We start from the raw sequence: 16,924 nt of genomic DNA, 5'->3' as shown, positions 1-16,924 counted from the left end.
TTTCAGATCTGTGATACCAACCAATTAAAAAGATCAGTAGAATCAGGCTTGTAGATTATGAATTTCTCAAGAGATTTCATTTATTTTTTGTTTGCTTATTTCCCTTGTAGAAATCAATGTTGCTATAATGCTTTAAGAAAGGAACAAGAAGAAGAAGAAAAAAAAGAATGGAATAAGGTCGGAGGAGAATCCTATCTACAGGCATGCTGGTTTCTTCGAATTCCTGTCATTTTTGGCCAGACACACTGGATTGAGTGATCTGTCCGTATCCACCACTGGACTGGACGCTCTCTGGGGACAGAGAAAGTATCATTCCTCCTTATCCTTCGTAGCTCACTGGGAATGGTCAGTAAGTCACTCTTCAAGGGATGACTATATAGATCCACTTGGAATCCATGGGTTAAACACCAGATATGGCCAAGGAAGAGAACCTCTAATATGACTGCGTTTTAAATTTAGCGGTTAAAACTGATGATCAAACAATCAGTCTGCTCTGCTTTTGGCCAATTACAGTATGATGGGCCCTGTAACAGCATTTCTTTTTAGCGGGGAAGAGGGTGTGAAGGGCGGTAACATGAATAATGTTGGCAGTGTGGGCTTGAACCTCGACTCCTCGACACCTGCTATCTGAAAGAGACTCATTAAAGGACACCAAAGAAGTGGGGCCACAGACGGTCACTTAACTGTCCATCTGCTGGTGGTGAATATGAATAATCCAGATTCTAATCGGAAAGTTTCTTTGCCTTGGAGAATGTCAAAAGAGGGCATTTATGCTTTCATATTTCCCTTTCAACCGCTAACTGCCACAATCTGAGTGTAAAATGATAAAAAAACAAAATAAGAAACAAAAAACAAAAACCACCACTACCACCACAACAAAAGATCACGTCATTGGATATAATCTAAAGGTATATTGATAGGAGGACTATTCAGAGAAGTTTGGTCCATCAGTGCAGTGCCACACAACCCAGCCAGTAAACGTGCATGCACAAGCCCAACTAGAGCTGCCTGTGTAGGAACACAGAATGTTCTGGAAAGTGATAGAAATGGCAGCTTCTGGGGAATGGTCAAGGGTAAGAGACAGGGAAAGGTGAAGTTTACTTTTTCCTTGGTATCCTTTTACACAGTTTAATTATGACACATGAACGATGATTGGTTTTACCCACAAAATAGGAAAAATAACATTCCAGGGCATCGTCTTTTTCCCTATCACTTGAACACTGATTAGCAACGTGATCAGACCCAAGTGGCCCGGAATTCTCGCAGATAGCAATGCACTCCCTGGCTCCTCAGGCGAGGTGTCCCGCAACTCACCATCTTCCAGGCATAGCTCACATTGTAGGCCTCCTTTCCAGTGGCTCGCAGCTTGTTGATATGCCAAGACAGGGATGAGTTCACAGGGACTGCGATGATCTGACTACCCAGAGGGAGGCTGCATTGGCAACAGAATGAAATACTTCAGGCAAAAGATAAAATTAAGCACTTAATTAAAGGCAAGGAAGAAGCTGTGAGTCAATGACCACCTCCTGATTTTGAAAAGCAATGAAGCTCATCACTTTTGAAAGAGATAATGTGAAATTTTAAATTTTGTAAAAGCATGATGTCAGCTCAGCACTGAAGTATTCCTGCTCTCTTCCCCTGCCCCCCCACCCCCCCACCAAATTCTAATTCTTTCCAGAGACAAACTTCTCTGGAATCGCTGTCATTAATTTATAACCAATGAGCACAAAGACCCGTTTCTCTATAGGTTACCATCTGCCAAAATAATGTATCACGGTTGGAAAAAATCCAATCTGTTTTTTGTTTCAAAAGAAAACGCTGTATATGATTGTGCTGTCAACGTGGAATGGACACTATTTTGCCAAGCTATTTTTTGGCACACTGAAAAGCTGGTCCTCAACTTAACCTTTTATTTTGCCAACATTTTTCAATTTAGTATAACTGGAGTTTTTCTTAAATGAGGTAATATATATCTGATTTTACAATTAATGGCAATGTGAACATAGAATCTGATTTACAAGACATTTTCCCTAAGTAATAGTTTTAAGAGACCATTCCTGTTGTTATACAAAGTAAATAAAATTTTAGCTACTGTTTCTATGAAAAATTTACTGAGTATACTTTTAATAACATTAATTAACATACTTTTTTTTTTAAGATTTTATCCATTCATTTGACAGAGAGATCACAAGTAGGCAGAGAGGCAGGCAGAGATAGGGAGGAGGAAGCAGGCTCCCCGCTGAGCAGAGAGCTGGATGTGGGGCTCGATCCCAGGACCCCGGGATCATGACCTGAGCTGAAGGCAGAGGCTTTAGCTCACTGAGCCAACCATGCACCCCTATATACTTTTTAAAAAAGATTTTATTTATTTATTTGACAGAGAGAGAGAGAGAGAGGTGAGAGAGGGAACACGAGCAGGGGGAGTGGGAGAGGGAGAAGCAGGCTTCCTCGTGAGCACTGAACCTGATGTGGGACTGGATCCCAGGACCCTGGGATCGTGACCCGAGCTGAAGGCAGATGCTTAACAACTGAACCACCCAGGAGCCCCTAATTCATATACTTCTTTTATAAAAACTCATATTTTACCTCAAAAGTTCTTATTTTTTTTCAGGAAAAAACCCAAAATACTACAACTTTCACGTTTTCCTTACCTTAGGATATTTTGCCGAACCAACTCAAATTTTGGGATATTTTCATAATGAATGATGTCAGTATGAAGTGGGGGTTCTGATAGTAAATATGGCCTGGTAAGAGATGGGTGCATAAGTGTATACCCTGAAATAAGAGAACAAAAACACATGCTATGGGAAACATGCTGTAGGAAGTACAGATACTAATATAAGTGCCCATCATACATTTGAAATGCGGGATACTCTGTATGCAACATCTCAGGAAGTAACTCACCCATCCAATAAAAATGGGACTTGTTTTATGTGTTCTTGTGTAAAACTCTTGAAGTGTAGAAAGATGCCTTAAATCATGGAACAACTGTCTAATCAAGAATATCCTAGAGGTACTGGTCATTGGGTTTTGTTTTATAAAAATGTTCTAATCGATTACATAAACCTAATGCCAGTGAATATAAAGATAATAGTATAGAAAAATAAACTCCAAAGGATCATATTATGTGTCATTCAATCCTCAAGACTAATTTCTTGATGTTGAAATAACTGTTACCTACTCCTTAGCACAAAATAGAAACAAAGACGTTTTGTTTGGTTTGTTTTTTAGAGAGACAGAATCTTAAACATGCTCCCTGCCTATGTGGAGCTCCATCTCAGAACCCTGAGATCACCACCTGAGCCAAAGTCAAGAATCGAATGTTGAACGGACTGAGCCACCCACGTGCCCCTAGAAACAAATGCCTCATGTTTAGATTCATTCTGCCATCTTTATGGTTTCCACTACATAGGAGCAGTTCTAGTCACAGTAATTTTCTATAAATATTCTAATCTTCCTAACTTTGTTAGTATCAGAATATCTACAGATTATTTTCTTCAGGTTACAAAAAAGGTCATTCTTTCCCATGATTGTTAGCAGATTACCTTTGTCATCTATGAGAAAAGTATAGGAAGCCAAAGAATCTTGGTAATACGTAACGTCTTCAAGGATGTAAGCCAAGTTCACGTCCACGCCTACGATTCCCAGAAGTAGGTTTCCAAAATAACAGGGTTTACTTACAGTCATTATCAAACCTATGGGTTAAAAAACAAAACAATCGGAAGAATAGCAGAGAAGGCGCTGGACAAAGGCTGGAGCTGTTGCCCTAGTGAGTCATGAAGGCTACGATCGGCCATCTCAGTTCTGCTTGGAAGAGGTGACCTGTGTGATCCAGGAGCCAACCCCTGCCTCTGCAGACAGCATTATGTGAACAAGTCTGCGGGGCAAGGGGAGTCTTTTGTGGGGTTCGGATACCCCAGTTAATCTTGGAAACAACTTAGACATTTTCCACTATTTCTTCACCTAAGAGGACATGACATTCCAGATCAGTGCAAAACACCAGCAGTACTTACTTCATGATTCTGTTCCCTCAGCTGGGGAAGACTCAACAGAAGGTGAAAAGGCCATGGGACAAGGACACTGAAAACTTGGGTTCTAGCCTCACTGTGCCCCTTTATGTACTGTAAATAAAACATGGGCATAACTCTGTGGAGCCCAGGTTTCCACATCTGCTTAGGGGACACAGTGGAAACTGCTTTACTGATTTTTAGGGGGCAGACAGACAAAAAGAGATTATTCCACTAATATAATCCACCAGAAGACAAGATGAAGTGAAAAAACCTGGGAAGGAAGAGAATCTAGTAAGATCTGACTGATTACAAGTCCAAGCAGCTCGAGGAGACACTAAGTTTCCAAAACACTGTATTTTGAGTCACGTGGGTTGTAAGGTCCTCCACTTTTACCTAAAGGGCTAGACAGTAGATACTTTAGGCTTCCAGGCCAGTTTCAGTTGCACATACTTTAAAAAAAAAAAAAAAAAAAAGAAAGAAAAAAAAGGCTTTGGAAATATAAATGGCATTCTCAGCTCACAGACCATACAAAAACAGTAAGATAATCAGGGCAGGGAAAAGCAAAGGCAAAGAAAATGTACAAGAGGAGAGAGCGTGAGCAGTGGGGTCAGTGCGTGGCCCTGTGCATCCGGACCACTGGGTTCTCCTCCTGAGGTAAGGGGAGCCGCCTCTCTGAATACTCCCTTCATGGGTCAAAGACAAAAAGAACTCTAGCACCCCCAGCAGTGCCACAATCCTATGGTACTACATAAAACCAGAAATAAAAAGAAGGCTGGTTCCTCTCCATTTTACACTTGTATTTTCCTGCTCTCAACGGCAGGTTCACACCCTAGTGGCGTATCAGAAAGCCGTTCTATCAACTCCCAGGAAAGGGACAGGGATACTTGAAGATCCCTGCAAAGCACAGACGTCCACAGAGAAACTCATGTGAGGTCCACTCAAAGTATTACTGAACGTGCTGGGGTTGCAAAGGCCAGTGAAACGTACCACTGGGCAGGAAGAAGTGCGTACAACACTGAAAAACTGTGAGAAGCTATACCCAGTTTTAAGTTTTGGGGATGTAAGATACAGCATGGTGACTATAGTTCACAACACTGTATCATTTATTTGAAAGTGGCTAAGAGTTCTTAAAAAGTTCTCATGACAAAAAAAAAATTTTTTTTTAACTATGTGAGGTGATGAATGTTAACCAAGCTTACTGTGGTGATCACGTCACAATATATAGTATCATGATGTTGTACACCTAAAATGAATGCCATGTTTTCTGTCAGTTATAAAATCAGTGAAACAGGAAATAAGAAAAGCTGTATGCTCTCTATTATAATTTCAAATGTATTCTTCAGGCAGTCAACACAAGGTTTCAAACATGTACCTTAAGGAGGTTTTTGCTCAGGTATCCCTGGACAAATGGGTTATAAATGATGGGAGGCATGCTCGAGGGCTGGCACATAGACAGAGGTCATGACCTACATGCCATGCTCCCCTGGACTTGTGTCTAAGATTAAAGCTGTTTTCATAAGGCAGTGAAATACAACAGAAAGACTCTGAGACCATACGCTCACTTCAGATTTCTTTGGCTATGTTGAGAACAAGCCTGAAAAAAAAAACCCCACAATCTTATTTCTCAATTATCAATTTGGACGGAAGACTCTTCATTCCACTGTGGCAAATAAAGTATGCTAAGCTCTTGCTACACTTAATGAAATCCCTAAATGCCCTCTCTACTTTCACCCAAAGCACACAAATTTACTTGTTGAAAGAAGTACATCCAGTTACCAATACTTTCATCTGTGGGGGTTCTGAACGAGAGCCATGCAAACATGGGGTCCCCCAGGCTCAGGATGCCCATGCTGGGGAGTTAGAGGAGATGCTGTCCACCTATTCCGGGAACTGAGAAGACCAACATGAAAGGCACATTCTAGTAGGGGTTTGGGACAGACCAGGAAAGCAGTCACTGAAATACACCACAGAGGATTCAGAAAACAGGCCCTGAGGATGGGCCTATTTTTTGGGAAGCACCAGCCAACGAGGAACCAAAGATTTGCCCACAATTTAACTGAAAGCTTTTATTGTGACTCTCGGGGTGGCCGAGGTGAATTTTAGAAAAGGTCCTTCTCTACCTGATATCACAAATAGTAACAGGATTTGACTGCATAAGCCCCCGAAGCTTGTACAGGATTTGGTTTCCACATCTGCCTTTGTTCCTCTGACACAATATTAACATGATTCATTGATCCGTCTTTCTCTTATCAGACTTCCACGCTTGCTGAGGGTGGGATGTGTGCCTTACCCATCACTGCCTGACACAAGGCTTGGCTGGCACTCAATACCGTGGGCTAGATGCATAAAAGGTCACTTGCATTTCAAGCTCGACCTTTCCCTATGAAAGGAAATAACTTTATCTGCACGTGGGAGTTTCTATCCTATCCCTGTCTGTGGGCTTTGCCAGAATTTGGAAGGATAAAAAAACAGACATGTATCAGAGGTTACCATATTTCTTCCTTATGGGGGGAAAAAAAATGCTTACCTAATTTCTAGAAAACCTACTCTTTAGGCCTGTTACTTTTTACACGTAAGTTTGCTCAGGATATCTGTCTTTGTGAGAGTTCCTAGTTACTGGGACATAAAAACAGGATCCCATGTGGTAATGGTGTCTATCTGGCTAGTCAGCACCTTCCTTTTCATCCTGTCAGAGAAGAAAGGGAAGCATGTTGGGAAGGGATAAACAAGATGATGAGGAGGGCATGAAGGCGGCTGTACTTTTCCTGAGCATACAGGCCGGCCGCTACTCTAGGTGCTTCACGTACATTCAGGCATGTTCTCTTCATGACTGCCTTGACGGGAATGGCCTTCCCATTTCATAGATCAGGAAAGATAATCATGTGAAGGTTAAAACACTTTCCCCAGCATCGTACTATGAGTCACTTGTCCTAATAACCTGAAAGATATATTATACGAAAAACATGACTACATTTTGAACAGGTGACCAAACGGGAATGAATGAATGAGATTCAATGAATGATCAAGGACAACAATTTAAGGGGTCGAGTGGGGCTTGAAAACCTCTTACGCCAAATCTGTACTATCCGACCACACCATGCTGCTTTAGCCTTCAGGCTGAATCTTAATCGCTTCTGAGATCTACTGTCTGCTCTGCAAAGTCACTCTTTTGTTCCAGTTCAACAGCTTTTGGATTCTGGGGACTCCTCAGTAAGCCCTCACAGCAAGCAAACCCATTATGTTGACCGAGGCTAAGGCAATGTGGAAAAAATTGGGCTGGGGGTTTCTGTTCTAAAATACAGTCCTAACGGATGGATGGCAGAGGGCTGTGCCACCATCTGACCAGAGACCGGGGGTGGGGGGTTGCGGGCGGTAGGGAGGGACACTGTTCCCCTTGCTTGTTCAGACCTTCTAACACTCACAGGCCAAGTGCTGAACACCATTTAGAAGTTCTTGCCTTGATGGACTCATGTCCATTTCTTTCCCCCTTACTTGAATAGGAAGTTTTCCCCAGACTCACCATCTCCCATCTCATCAGAGAAGGGAAGGCTAAAGACGGCTTCATCGATCATCCGGTTGGGAAGGTTGGTATAGAACCTGCCAACTGTGGTCTCCAGGTTACTCAGTTGGTTCAGCACCATCATGCTTCCCTTAATCACAGGCAAGGCTGTCCGATCCAGCACACCGTACTTCCCTGAGTTCTGTTCAGCTAGATCTCTCAGAAAAGCCAGCTCTTTCAAGCCAGTCACCCCATCTGAAATGGAAAGCCAAAGGTAGACAGTGTAAACCAAAATGGTACATGTCTACACAATAACCAGGCCAGTTAGGTTTAATAAGGGCACGGAAATCTTGCAATGCCAAAGGGGTCTTGCAGAGTCAACCTGGACCCAGGAAACAGCTACCAGATTTTGCTGAGGAACAAAGCATGAGGCAGAGTCTTTCCTCAAACAATCAAGAGGGCAAAGGGATTCTTCAAAAGGCAATGATGAAAACCACACGCGTTAAAAATAAAGAAGCCCCATTTGGCCACGATCTGCTTTCCCCTTAAAAGTTTAATTTTTCTGCCTTTAATATTTGAAAGCAAAGGTAGTGATTAAGAAATCTGCATTTAAAGTAGATGAAGTGGTAAGAGTTTTAAAGGATAGAGGTTTATCATTTCATTTCTTACCTCTTCGCCTATTAAACACTTGCCAAAGTCGCATGGAACTAAATGGAAGAATTATGTATTGCATTTAGTGATGCCTCCAAACCCTGTGTCTTTAAGCTCATTTTAATTACAAATGCTTTCATGCTTGATACTGTTAGGACAGTACTGGATTTGATTTATTTAATGTGTATTTTCTACGTTTAGGGGGTTTAAAAAACGTTGTAAAAGATTTAAGCATACTGGGATGTATTGTTCTACAACATCTGTAATCTATAGCATAAAAATAAATTTAATAAACCTTTTCAAAAATTTCGGTTTGCTATTGTTGGAACACAGTCAAAAGGATTAGTAACTGATCCCATATGGGTGCCATGGTAAACAAATTCAAATGATTTCAGTCACTACTGAGATTTTACCAATGAGTTTTAAATAGGTTCTGCCTCATGTTCTTCAACTATATAGTCTTAAGAAAAACAAAACAAAACAAAACTGAAGAGTTCCTGGTTCACCCACCCTATTTGATTCTATCATTTCTAACTAAGGAGTGTGTATACTTCTAGCCTTGGAAGTCCATTTCTAAAGTCATACGTGGACCTAATGGATTTAATTTCCTTCTTAACATACTGTATCATAACTTGGATTTTGTAGGAACAATGATGCTAAGAGGAATGGGAGATTCCAGAGTTAAAAGGAGAGGAGAGGAGTGGTACATTCCAGAGTTAAAAAACAAAAACAAACACACACACACACACAGACACACCAAAAACAAAAGGCATGATGATGGATCCTGGGCCTTACGCCCTTTTGAAACGCACAGAAGTGGATGATAAAAGGAGACAACTCAAAGTGCTGAACACTTTCCCTTTCTTTGTCATGTACTTTTTGACTCTCTCAAATGTAAAAGACAAGTAACAAATGGGAACAACTAACGAGGCAAAGAAGCACGGCACAGGATGGAGGGTTATCAAAGCTTGCATATTTTATGTACGACTTCATGACAGGAATGGCCAAGGTGACAGTGGGACGGCCAACGGTAAGTATGGTAGATGGTTCTATCACCAGCACCGTCCTTCCGGAGACTCCATCTCCCAGAACCTTTCCCCTCTCCGTTTCTAGTTTAAAGGTGGTCAGAATGGAACTACTACAGATTTGAGAGGTGAAACAGACACGAAGGGACCAGAATGTTCCAGTTTGTCTTACCCTTCCCCAATGGGCATTCAGTTCCTTTTCTCAGCTGCTGGCTGCCTTGCTCCACAAGGGCAACCCTAGGCTCATCGCAGATGTTCCAGTGAGAGTCCACAGGGGTATGGCAGCCACGAAGAGCCAACGAACTTCTTATGCAGACCTCCTATGGGGTCTTCAATGTTCCTACTTTCAGACATCCCCATAAACTCCAACTCATTCACCCACACCACAGCTGGTTACTAAATGCTGGGTTGTTGACTCCTCTTTCTGGATCTTTACTCTTCCCGTTTTCTCCTCAGTTGTGGACACTCTAATTCTGGTAATAGATTCATGACATGAAAATTCTCACAGCGGCTCTGCCTCCCTATCTGAAGCCTGACTGACAGAGTAAGAATGTGTCAACCTTAATGAACAATGCTCAAAGAAAGCATCTGGAGAGGGAAACCAGCAGTGAGGATGTTGTGTCTAGCTAGATTAAAGGGAAAAGAGAGATAAGGGTGGTCAGAGGGAAGGAACCAGAAGTTTTAAAAGACTGGAATTATCAGGGGCTTAGCAGGTGCACAAGATTCTCTAGGATGAAGATTCAGGGCCACTGGAGAGATGGCTGACAGTGGGGAAGCTTCTTTACTCAGTATCAGTGGGGGCAGACCTTCAAATCTAAATTTGGAAAATAAGGGATCACTTCCTTTCATGTTTTCTTTACCTGGACTATTGCTCTCAATTCATCTGCCTTGTCTATCTTTTTCAAGGAGTCACCAGCTTCTGGAGGACAGGACCTCAGTGCACTCTTATGTTACACACTGTAGACTTGACCAACTTTATTTTTCTTCCCTTCCTGTCTCCTCCTTCCCGAGCCAAAGAAGCTAAACCACAGGGAAAAAGTGTAAATGGCACCCAGGGGGTAATGCTGCAAGGTATGAGCCCCTGGTAAAGAGACCATCCTTGCTCAGCCCTGGGGTTCCATGTTCAGAACACAAAGAGAACGAAGACACGGTTCATGTCTCGGAAGTTCAGGCGTGTAAAGCGGAGGGAGAAGGAGAAAAGCATTTGAGCCCGTCACTCAGTGTCAGGGATGACATGCTTAACAGAAGCAGGAACGCTCTGGGGGACAGGGAATCCTGACATACTGAAGAGAGAGCTGGTCCTGGACCAGAGCAAGAGAGTAGCAGCTCTGCCTTTGAGGTATACCGAGACAGGAAATCACGCACACTTTAATTCACTCCTTTGATCGGCTGGGAGGACCTGTTCTTTTTTTTTTTTTTTTTTTTTTTTAATTAATTAATTTATTTATTTGACAGAGAGAAATCACAAGTAGATGGAGAGGCAGGCAGAGAGAGAGAGGGAAGCAGGCTCTCTGCTGAGCAGAGAGCCCGATGCGGGACTCGATCCCAGGACTCTGAGATCATGACCTGAGCCGAAGGCAGCGGCTTAACCCACTGAGCCACCCAGGCGCCCAAGGGAGGACCTGTTCTTGAGCAGGTCTGGGATCAGGAACCTTTAACACGTTCCATCTCGTTTATTTAGTATCATGGCAACTCTAGGTACGTTTTATGATTTTCTTTTTTACAAACAGAACTGAAGCCTCAAGAGACTCCGTAACTCACCATAAGTCACACAGCTCATTGATAGAGACTGGAACTCAGAAGCTCTAGAACTTCACCTGAGGTTTCCCACCGAGAGCCTACAAAACACCTGGGAAGAGAATCATGCTGAACCAGAGATTCCTGGACTTCGCCTAAGCAGGTCTGAATAAAAATCCAATGGTACTGCCTGGGAGTCTGCATTTAAAAAATAATCTCCAGGGATACCTGGGTGGTTCAGTGGGTAAAGCCTCTGCCTTCGACTTGGGTAATGGTCTCAGGGTCCTGTGATTGAGCCCCATGTCCCGCTCCCTCAGCAGGGAGCCTTCTTTCCCCTATCTCTCTACCCGTTGCTCTGCCTGCTTGTGATCTCTCTCTGTCAAATAAATAGATAAAATCTTAAAAAAATAAAAAAAAAGTAATCCAAGTCATCCAAGTAATCCTTAGTTCATTAAAATGAGTAATCCAAAATAAGTAATAAATTGGGCGCCTGGGTGGCTCAGTGGGTTAAGCCGCTGCCTTCGGCTCAGGTCATGATCTCAGGGTGCTGGGATCGAGTCCCGCATCGGGCTCTCTGCTCAGCAGGGAGCCTGCTTCCTTTCCTCTCTCTCTGCCTGCCTCTCTGCCTACTTGTGATCTCTCTCTGTCAAATAAATAAATAAAATCTTAAAAAAAAAAGGTAATAAATAAATAAATAAATAAATAAAATAAAAAGTAATAAAATAAGTAATCCAAGTAATCCTTAGCTCATTAAAATGAGAACCACTGTCTCTCTAGCCACTTGGGTCTGCATGAGACAAATAAAAGACCATAGATGGGAAGAGCTCCTGGGTCAAGACATGACTGCTTAAAAACAAGAGAATACGGTCATCCTGAGCATTGAGGCTCAGGGGTCTGAAGGAGACACTCTAGAGGAAGAGTGATATGCATTAGAGGTGAAGAGACAGGACAGAGCAGAAAAGCTAGAACACTGGACCCACAGTCAGACTGGACAACATGTGGAGAGCAGAAGGGAAAAAACCAAGTACTTCCTCAGCTTTGCCAATTTACTAAACCCTTTCACAAACTGATTTAAAAGCAACAAAATCAGCCTTCAGGAGTACCTAGAGAGTGATGCCCACTACCCTGGGTGTTTCCTGCACATTGGGGCCAATCTTTGTGAAAGCCCTGTCACGTAGGTAATTCTTATCTCCATTATACAGTTAAGGAAGCTGAGGGGGAGAAAGCAGCAGAAGAGGCTTCAGGTGGTGATTCTGCAGAGAAATGTGATATTCACTGGCTTGGGTATACAGAAGAATCTAGGTCAGTACTTTGGCTTCCTGAAGCTTAAATCAATGAGTTCAGTTAATAACCTCCACGTAGTATCAAAATCCAAGAATATGAAGAACTGATGGGGAAAAAAAAAATGGAGCAGTACAGAATCCTCTGCAAGCCCACTTCACCGGAGAAGGTTTAGAAATGAGCAGCTGGCTGGACAGAGAGATGAAGAGAGACAACCTACACATGCCCTGAATACGAACGTCAGGGAGAGAAAGGCTTGGGCAGGAAACAGCTTGGTGGCCTCTCTTCGTACACCCTTCTTCAAAGCACGCGCTGTTAGGGTTCCTTTTCATTTTTTTCTGAAAGCAGCATGCACTTAGAGAGAACTTTCATCTGAAAGAAAAATCTCCAAACACTACCTACCATTCATGAGGGCATAGGTGAGAATCATTACAGAGTTGTTTAGAAAGCTATTTTCTTCATTGATGACACGGAGCGTCGCCTTTTTATCTTCCTCCGAGGAGTCCTTTGATGTAATGCCAGCTGACAGGTAAATTATGACCATGTCTGTATCTAAACAAAAACATACAAATTGAATGTTACGTTGGATTCCGGCTAAAGGCAGCAGTTCCGTTTCCTTTTCATTTCCTTTGGACTTTCCCGCCTTGAGGACCTGCCTGGCCCGGCATTCGGACTCCTTCCCATTTGAGGCTGGGGCTTTCATCTCCCTGCCTCTGCGTCCCTTCCATCCTGGCCTTTGTGGGCAATGAGGCCTCATTTACCCAGTGTCAGCTGAAGAGATGTTCCTAATAAATTTACCAGATAAAAGAAGATTTCCTTTAGGCACTCACGGTGTGGTAAATTTAGCCATCAAAGATGGAGTGCTCTCTTGCCTTTCGAAACAGAGGATTCAGGACCTGATTTATCCTTTCCTCACTGACTGAGAGGTTCCATCAGGAGCCAACATTTTGGGGGATGACTAGGCTTTAAAATGGTGGTTCTTCCACAGGCTCTTAAAACATGAAGGGTCCCTGTGCTAAGTAGCTCCGGAGACATTTTTGTTTTTAAAACTCATCAGCGTAGGGACATCCACGTGGCTCAGTCAGTTAAGCATCTGCCATTAGCTCAGGTCTCCTAGGATGGAGTCCTGCATCGGGCCTCCTGCTCGATGGGGAGCCTGCTTCTCCCTCTGCCTGCTGCTCCCCCTGCTTGGGGGCGCCCCCCCCCTCTCTCTTTGACAAATAAATAAAATCTTAAAACAAAAACAAAAACAAAAGTCATCAGTGCAGAAGAACAGTAAAAACACAGACATGGGAGCCAGGTTGCCTGTGTTGAAATCCCAGCTCTGCTACTTTCAAGCTGTGTCTGGGTAATTTTGGGCAGATCTCTTAACCTCTCTAGGCCTATACTTTGTTGTCTACAAAATGGGGATAATGACAGTCCTTACCTTTGTTGGGTTGCTGTGAGGACTAACTGATTAACTGGAGCATCCAAGGGTGATGGAGTAAAAGAGAAAGAAGCCTCAACACACTCAGCCTCCCCTCCCCCGCCCCATATTGCTCTGAAGTAGCACCTATGACTCAAGATGAAGCTATTCACTTCCCCAACCCAGGCTCATGAGCAGAGAGACTGAGAAGGTCACTTTAGCTCCGTGTGAAGAACTTCCTTCCAGAGGATTTACTACAAAATCCAAGTAGTAAATTTCCTTCCACCAGAGATATGAAAGCAGAGGCTGAATGACTACTGAAATGGAGGGAGGGAAGGAAGCGAGTTGGAATTCCAGATTGTCTTTCCAATCAGAGATTCTTTGGGTAGCTATATACTATTATATATCATATATATTATATTACATTATACATATTACTATATATTTTATTTTTATATATCCTACATGGACATTTACCTTTCTATTGAGAAATAAATATTCATATGTTATATGCTTCTTTCTTTAGGTCCTTATTGCTGTCATTTTGTGGAGGTTGCTTTACAGTTACTGTGGTAGGCAACCTCCCTGCTGGTCCCCTAGGGATCCTATGCCTTGATAGCCACTGCCCTGTGTCGCTATCTCCCTCTGAGTGTGGATTGGAGTTCACGACTTGCTTCTTGAGAACAGAATGCACGAGAGCAGAAGGGGTGTCAAGAAATAGGTTAGGTGCTACAAAGCAAGCGCTTGCGGTGTGCCTGCTCTCACACTCCGAAGGAAGCCAGACAGTATGCCTCGAGCCACCCTAGCTAGAAGCCAGGCACCGAGTCCCTTAGAATTGAGTTCCCCCAGCAACCACCTGAGTGACCTTGGAAGCTGGTCCTTCCCAAGTTGAACTCTGAGCATATCAACTCTGCTAACAGTTTAACTGCAATTTCCTGAGACACCTTTAGCCAGAAGCACGCAACTATGCTGCACCTAGATTCCAGACCTATAAACGCTGAGACAGTAAATGGTTAATGTTTTAAGCCAGTGAGTGTTGGGAAATTTGTTCTCCAGTAACAGATAATGAATAGAGTTAGTTACCCTTTTAATAAATATCCTAACTATGATGAGGATTCAATAACAGAGTTTCCTTCAGTTTGTAAATTTCCATGTTCGACTTTGAAGCATTCTTTATAAAACTAAACAGTTAGCTTATGTTGTATCAACGTTGTAGACAACTGAACTGAGATTAATAAAACTGAATCAAAGAAATAAATACAACCTAAGTTGCTATCTCTAATTTAATACACGAACAAATTTTAAAGCCATCTGATGCTTGAATAATTCTCTAATCTGAACTGTAAATTTAACTGCACTATTTATTTATCAGAAATTAAGAAGTGAATGTTGATGCAAAAAAAAAAAATCCATAAGCTTAGAAATATCCATCTTAAGCTGGATGTCAATTTTTTCCCAATAATGTAAATATTGTCCCATACATTATGCTGTTAGTATGCCAAACATCTTGCTTAAGCTTCCAACTAGAAACAAAACAAAACTACTAGTTTTGAAGTCAGGGGAATATAAATATACCACGAGGCTGATATAAATAGGAGATAAACCGTCACCCCATGGCAAAGGCACCCCATGTGATAGTGCCTGGACACCTGTAAGACTGACCTGAAAGAGAACCTTTGAGGTTCTAAATGGTTTGTGTCGAGGCACAGGCCCGTATCTGGAAAACCGGAGGGCTGACAGTCAGTAGCCTCCCACAGCAGCCAGCGACCTTTTCTTCCTGTCCCAACAAGAAGGCACGCACCCTACAGGGGCATCCTCATGGTCTCTGGCCAGCCTGACTCTATCCTTGCCTATCCTTTTTAGATAGCAGAACTGCCAAATCTGGTGGGATTTATTGTTATTATTTTTTTACTTATTAGGATGTTCTCTCTCTAGTCACTCGGAGGAACTACACCTTGTGATTAGTGATATTACGGATGAGTAATAGTTAGAGGGACTTGGGGCAGAGTTAAGACATAGCAAGTAACAGGAAGGAAATGCAATAGGTTCCATTTGATAAGTCCCGGGCTAAGCCACTAGTATGTCTCAGGGTTAATATCGAAGGGGAAAGAGTAACTGAAATTTGGGCTTTCCATGCCATTAGATCCCTACTCCTACCTAGCCATCTTATTCCTTCTATTCTAAAATGATCTACTAACCAACCCCCCCCCCCCCAGGACAGGCAACCCAAATATGTCAATGGTATCAGTTATAGATCTACCATGGGATTAAATATGAGTCAGTGCTAGGTAAAATTTTAAGCTATTTTCCTTAGTGCAAAGCAAATTCGTACAAAGCCACCATAATTTATAATGTGTAGCTTCTGTTCATAAGGTTACTAACCTAGGGCAGATACTTCCCCTTCATGCACAGGCTAATCCTTACAGCAATCCTACAGGGTAGGTCTTACCTATTAAAATAACTCCACCACATGACTTTAAAATAGCACTGGGGTGGGGGTGGGGAGAAGGGGTGCCTGTATGTCTCAGTTGGTTGGGTGTCTGCCTTCAGCTCAGGTCATGATCCCAGGGTCCTGGGATCAAGCCCTGCATCAGACTCCCTGCTCTGCGGGAAGTCTGTTTCCCCCTCCTTCACTCCCCCTGCTTGTGTTCCCTTTCTCGCTGTGTCTCTACAAATAAATAAATAAAATCTTAAAAAACAAAACAAATAAAATAGCACCAGGTACACCAGGCAGATGCTAAGTAATTACCTAGGGAGTGAAGAGAAGTAAGGACATAGAGTGCAAGTTCCCAAGACGAGTACACAGACCCCTCACTATACTGTGGCCAAGGCTGGTGTGGTCCTCAGCCATCTCGGCTTGAGGTCAATTCAGATGTTTGAGCTATCCTTTCTAGTTTAGCCAGAGCTACAAGTCTTACAGGAGACTGAATATCATAACAACCACAGCTAGTATTTATTTAATATTTACGATGGAATCCTGGATCTTATTATCACCCCCAGTTTGCAGAAGAGGAAATCAGGCCTGGAGAGATCAAATAATTAACACAGGTTCACAAGTTTAGAAAAATTTCAGAGTAGGGAATTTGAACCCACGTTGGGAAAAGTCCCAAACCCACATACTTAACCACTATGCTAAATTGCTTGAGAGCACCTCAAACCTCTCCTTAATAAGATGGACAATGCTAATTTCTGCTGTGTTTATCTAATTTGAGTTTTTCTTCGAACTGTCAGAAGAAGCAATAAAGTGAAGGCCCCTGAGCTACAATTTAGGAATATTTTACACTTGGCTTAAAAAGGACTCCTCTGAGCACTTAAA

General features: G+C 42.6%; 1 protein-coding gene across 1 annotated transcript in view; it reads right to left on the bottom strand.

Moving 5' to 3' along the window:
• Positions 1-16,924, bottom strand: part of CACHD1 (cache domain containing 1) — a 206,578-nt gene that overhangs the window by 35,898 nt on the left and 153,756 nt on the right. The window contains exons 8-12 of the mRNA XM_082687809.1: positions 12,606-12,755; positions 7,531-7,764; positions 3,546-3,695; positions 2,652-2,775; positions 1,315-1,432 (exon numbers count right to left, since the gene is read on the bottom strand). Of these exons, the coding sequence (XP_082543935.1) occupies positions 1,315-1,432; positions 2,652-2,775; positions 3,546-3,695; positions 7,531-7,764; positions 12,606-12,755 (776 nt within the window). The remainder of the gene's footprint in view (positions 1-1,314; positions 1,433-2,651; positions 2,776-3,545; positions 3,696-7,530; positions 7,765-12,605; positions 12,756-16,924) is intronic.

Source organism: Mustela nivalis (genome assembly GCF_964662115.1).
Source record: "Mustela nivalis genome assembly, chromosome: 10".
Lineage (NCBI taxonomy): Eukaryota > Metazoa > Chordata > Mammalia > Carnivora > Mustelidae > Mustela > Mustela nivalis.
Note: the sequence above shows the minus strand (reverse complement) of the source record. Positions and strands in the feature narration are given on the sequence as shown.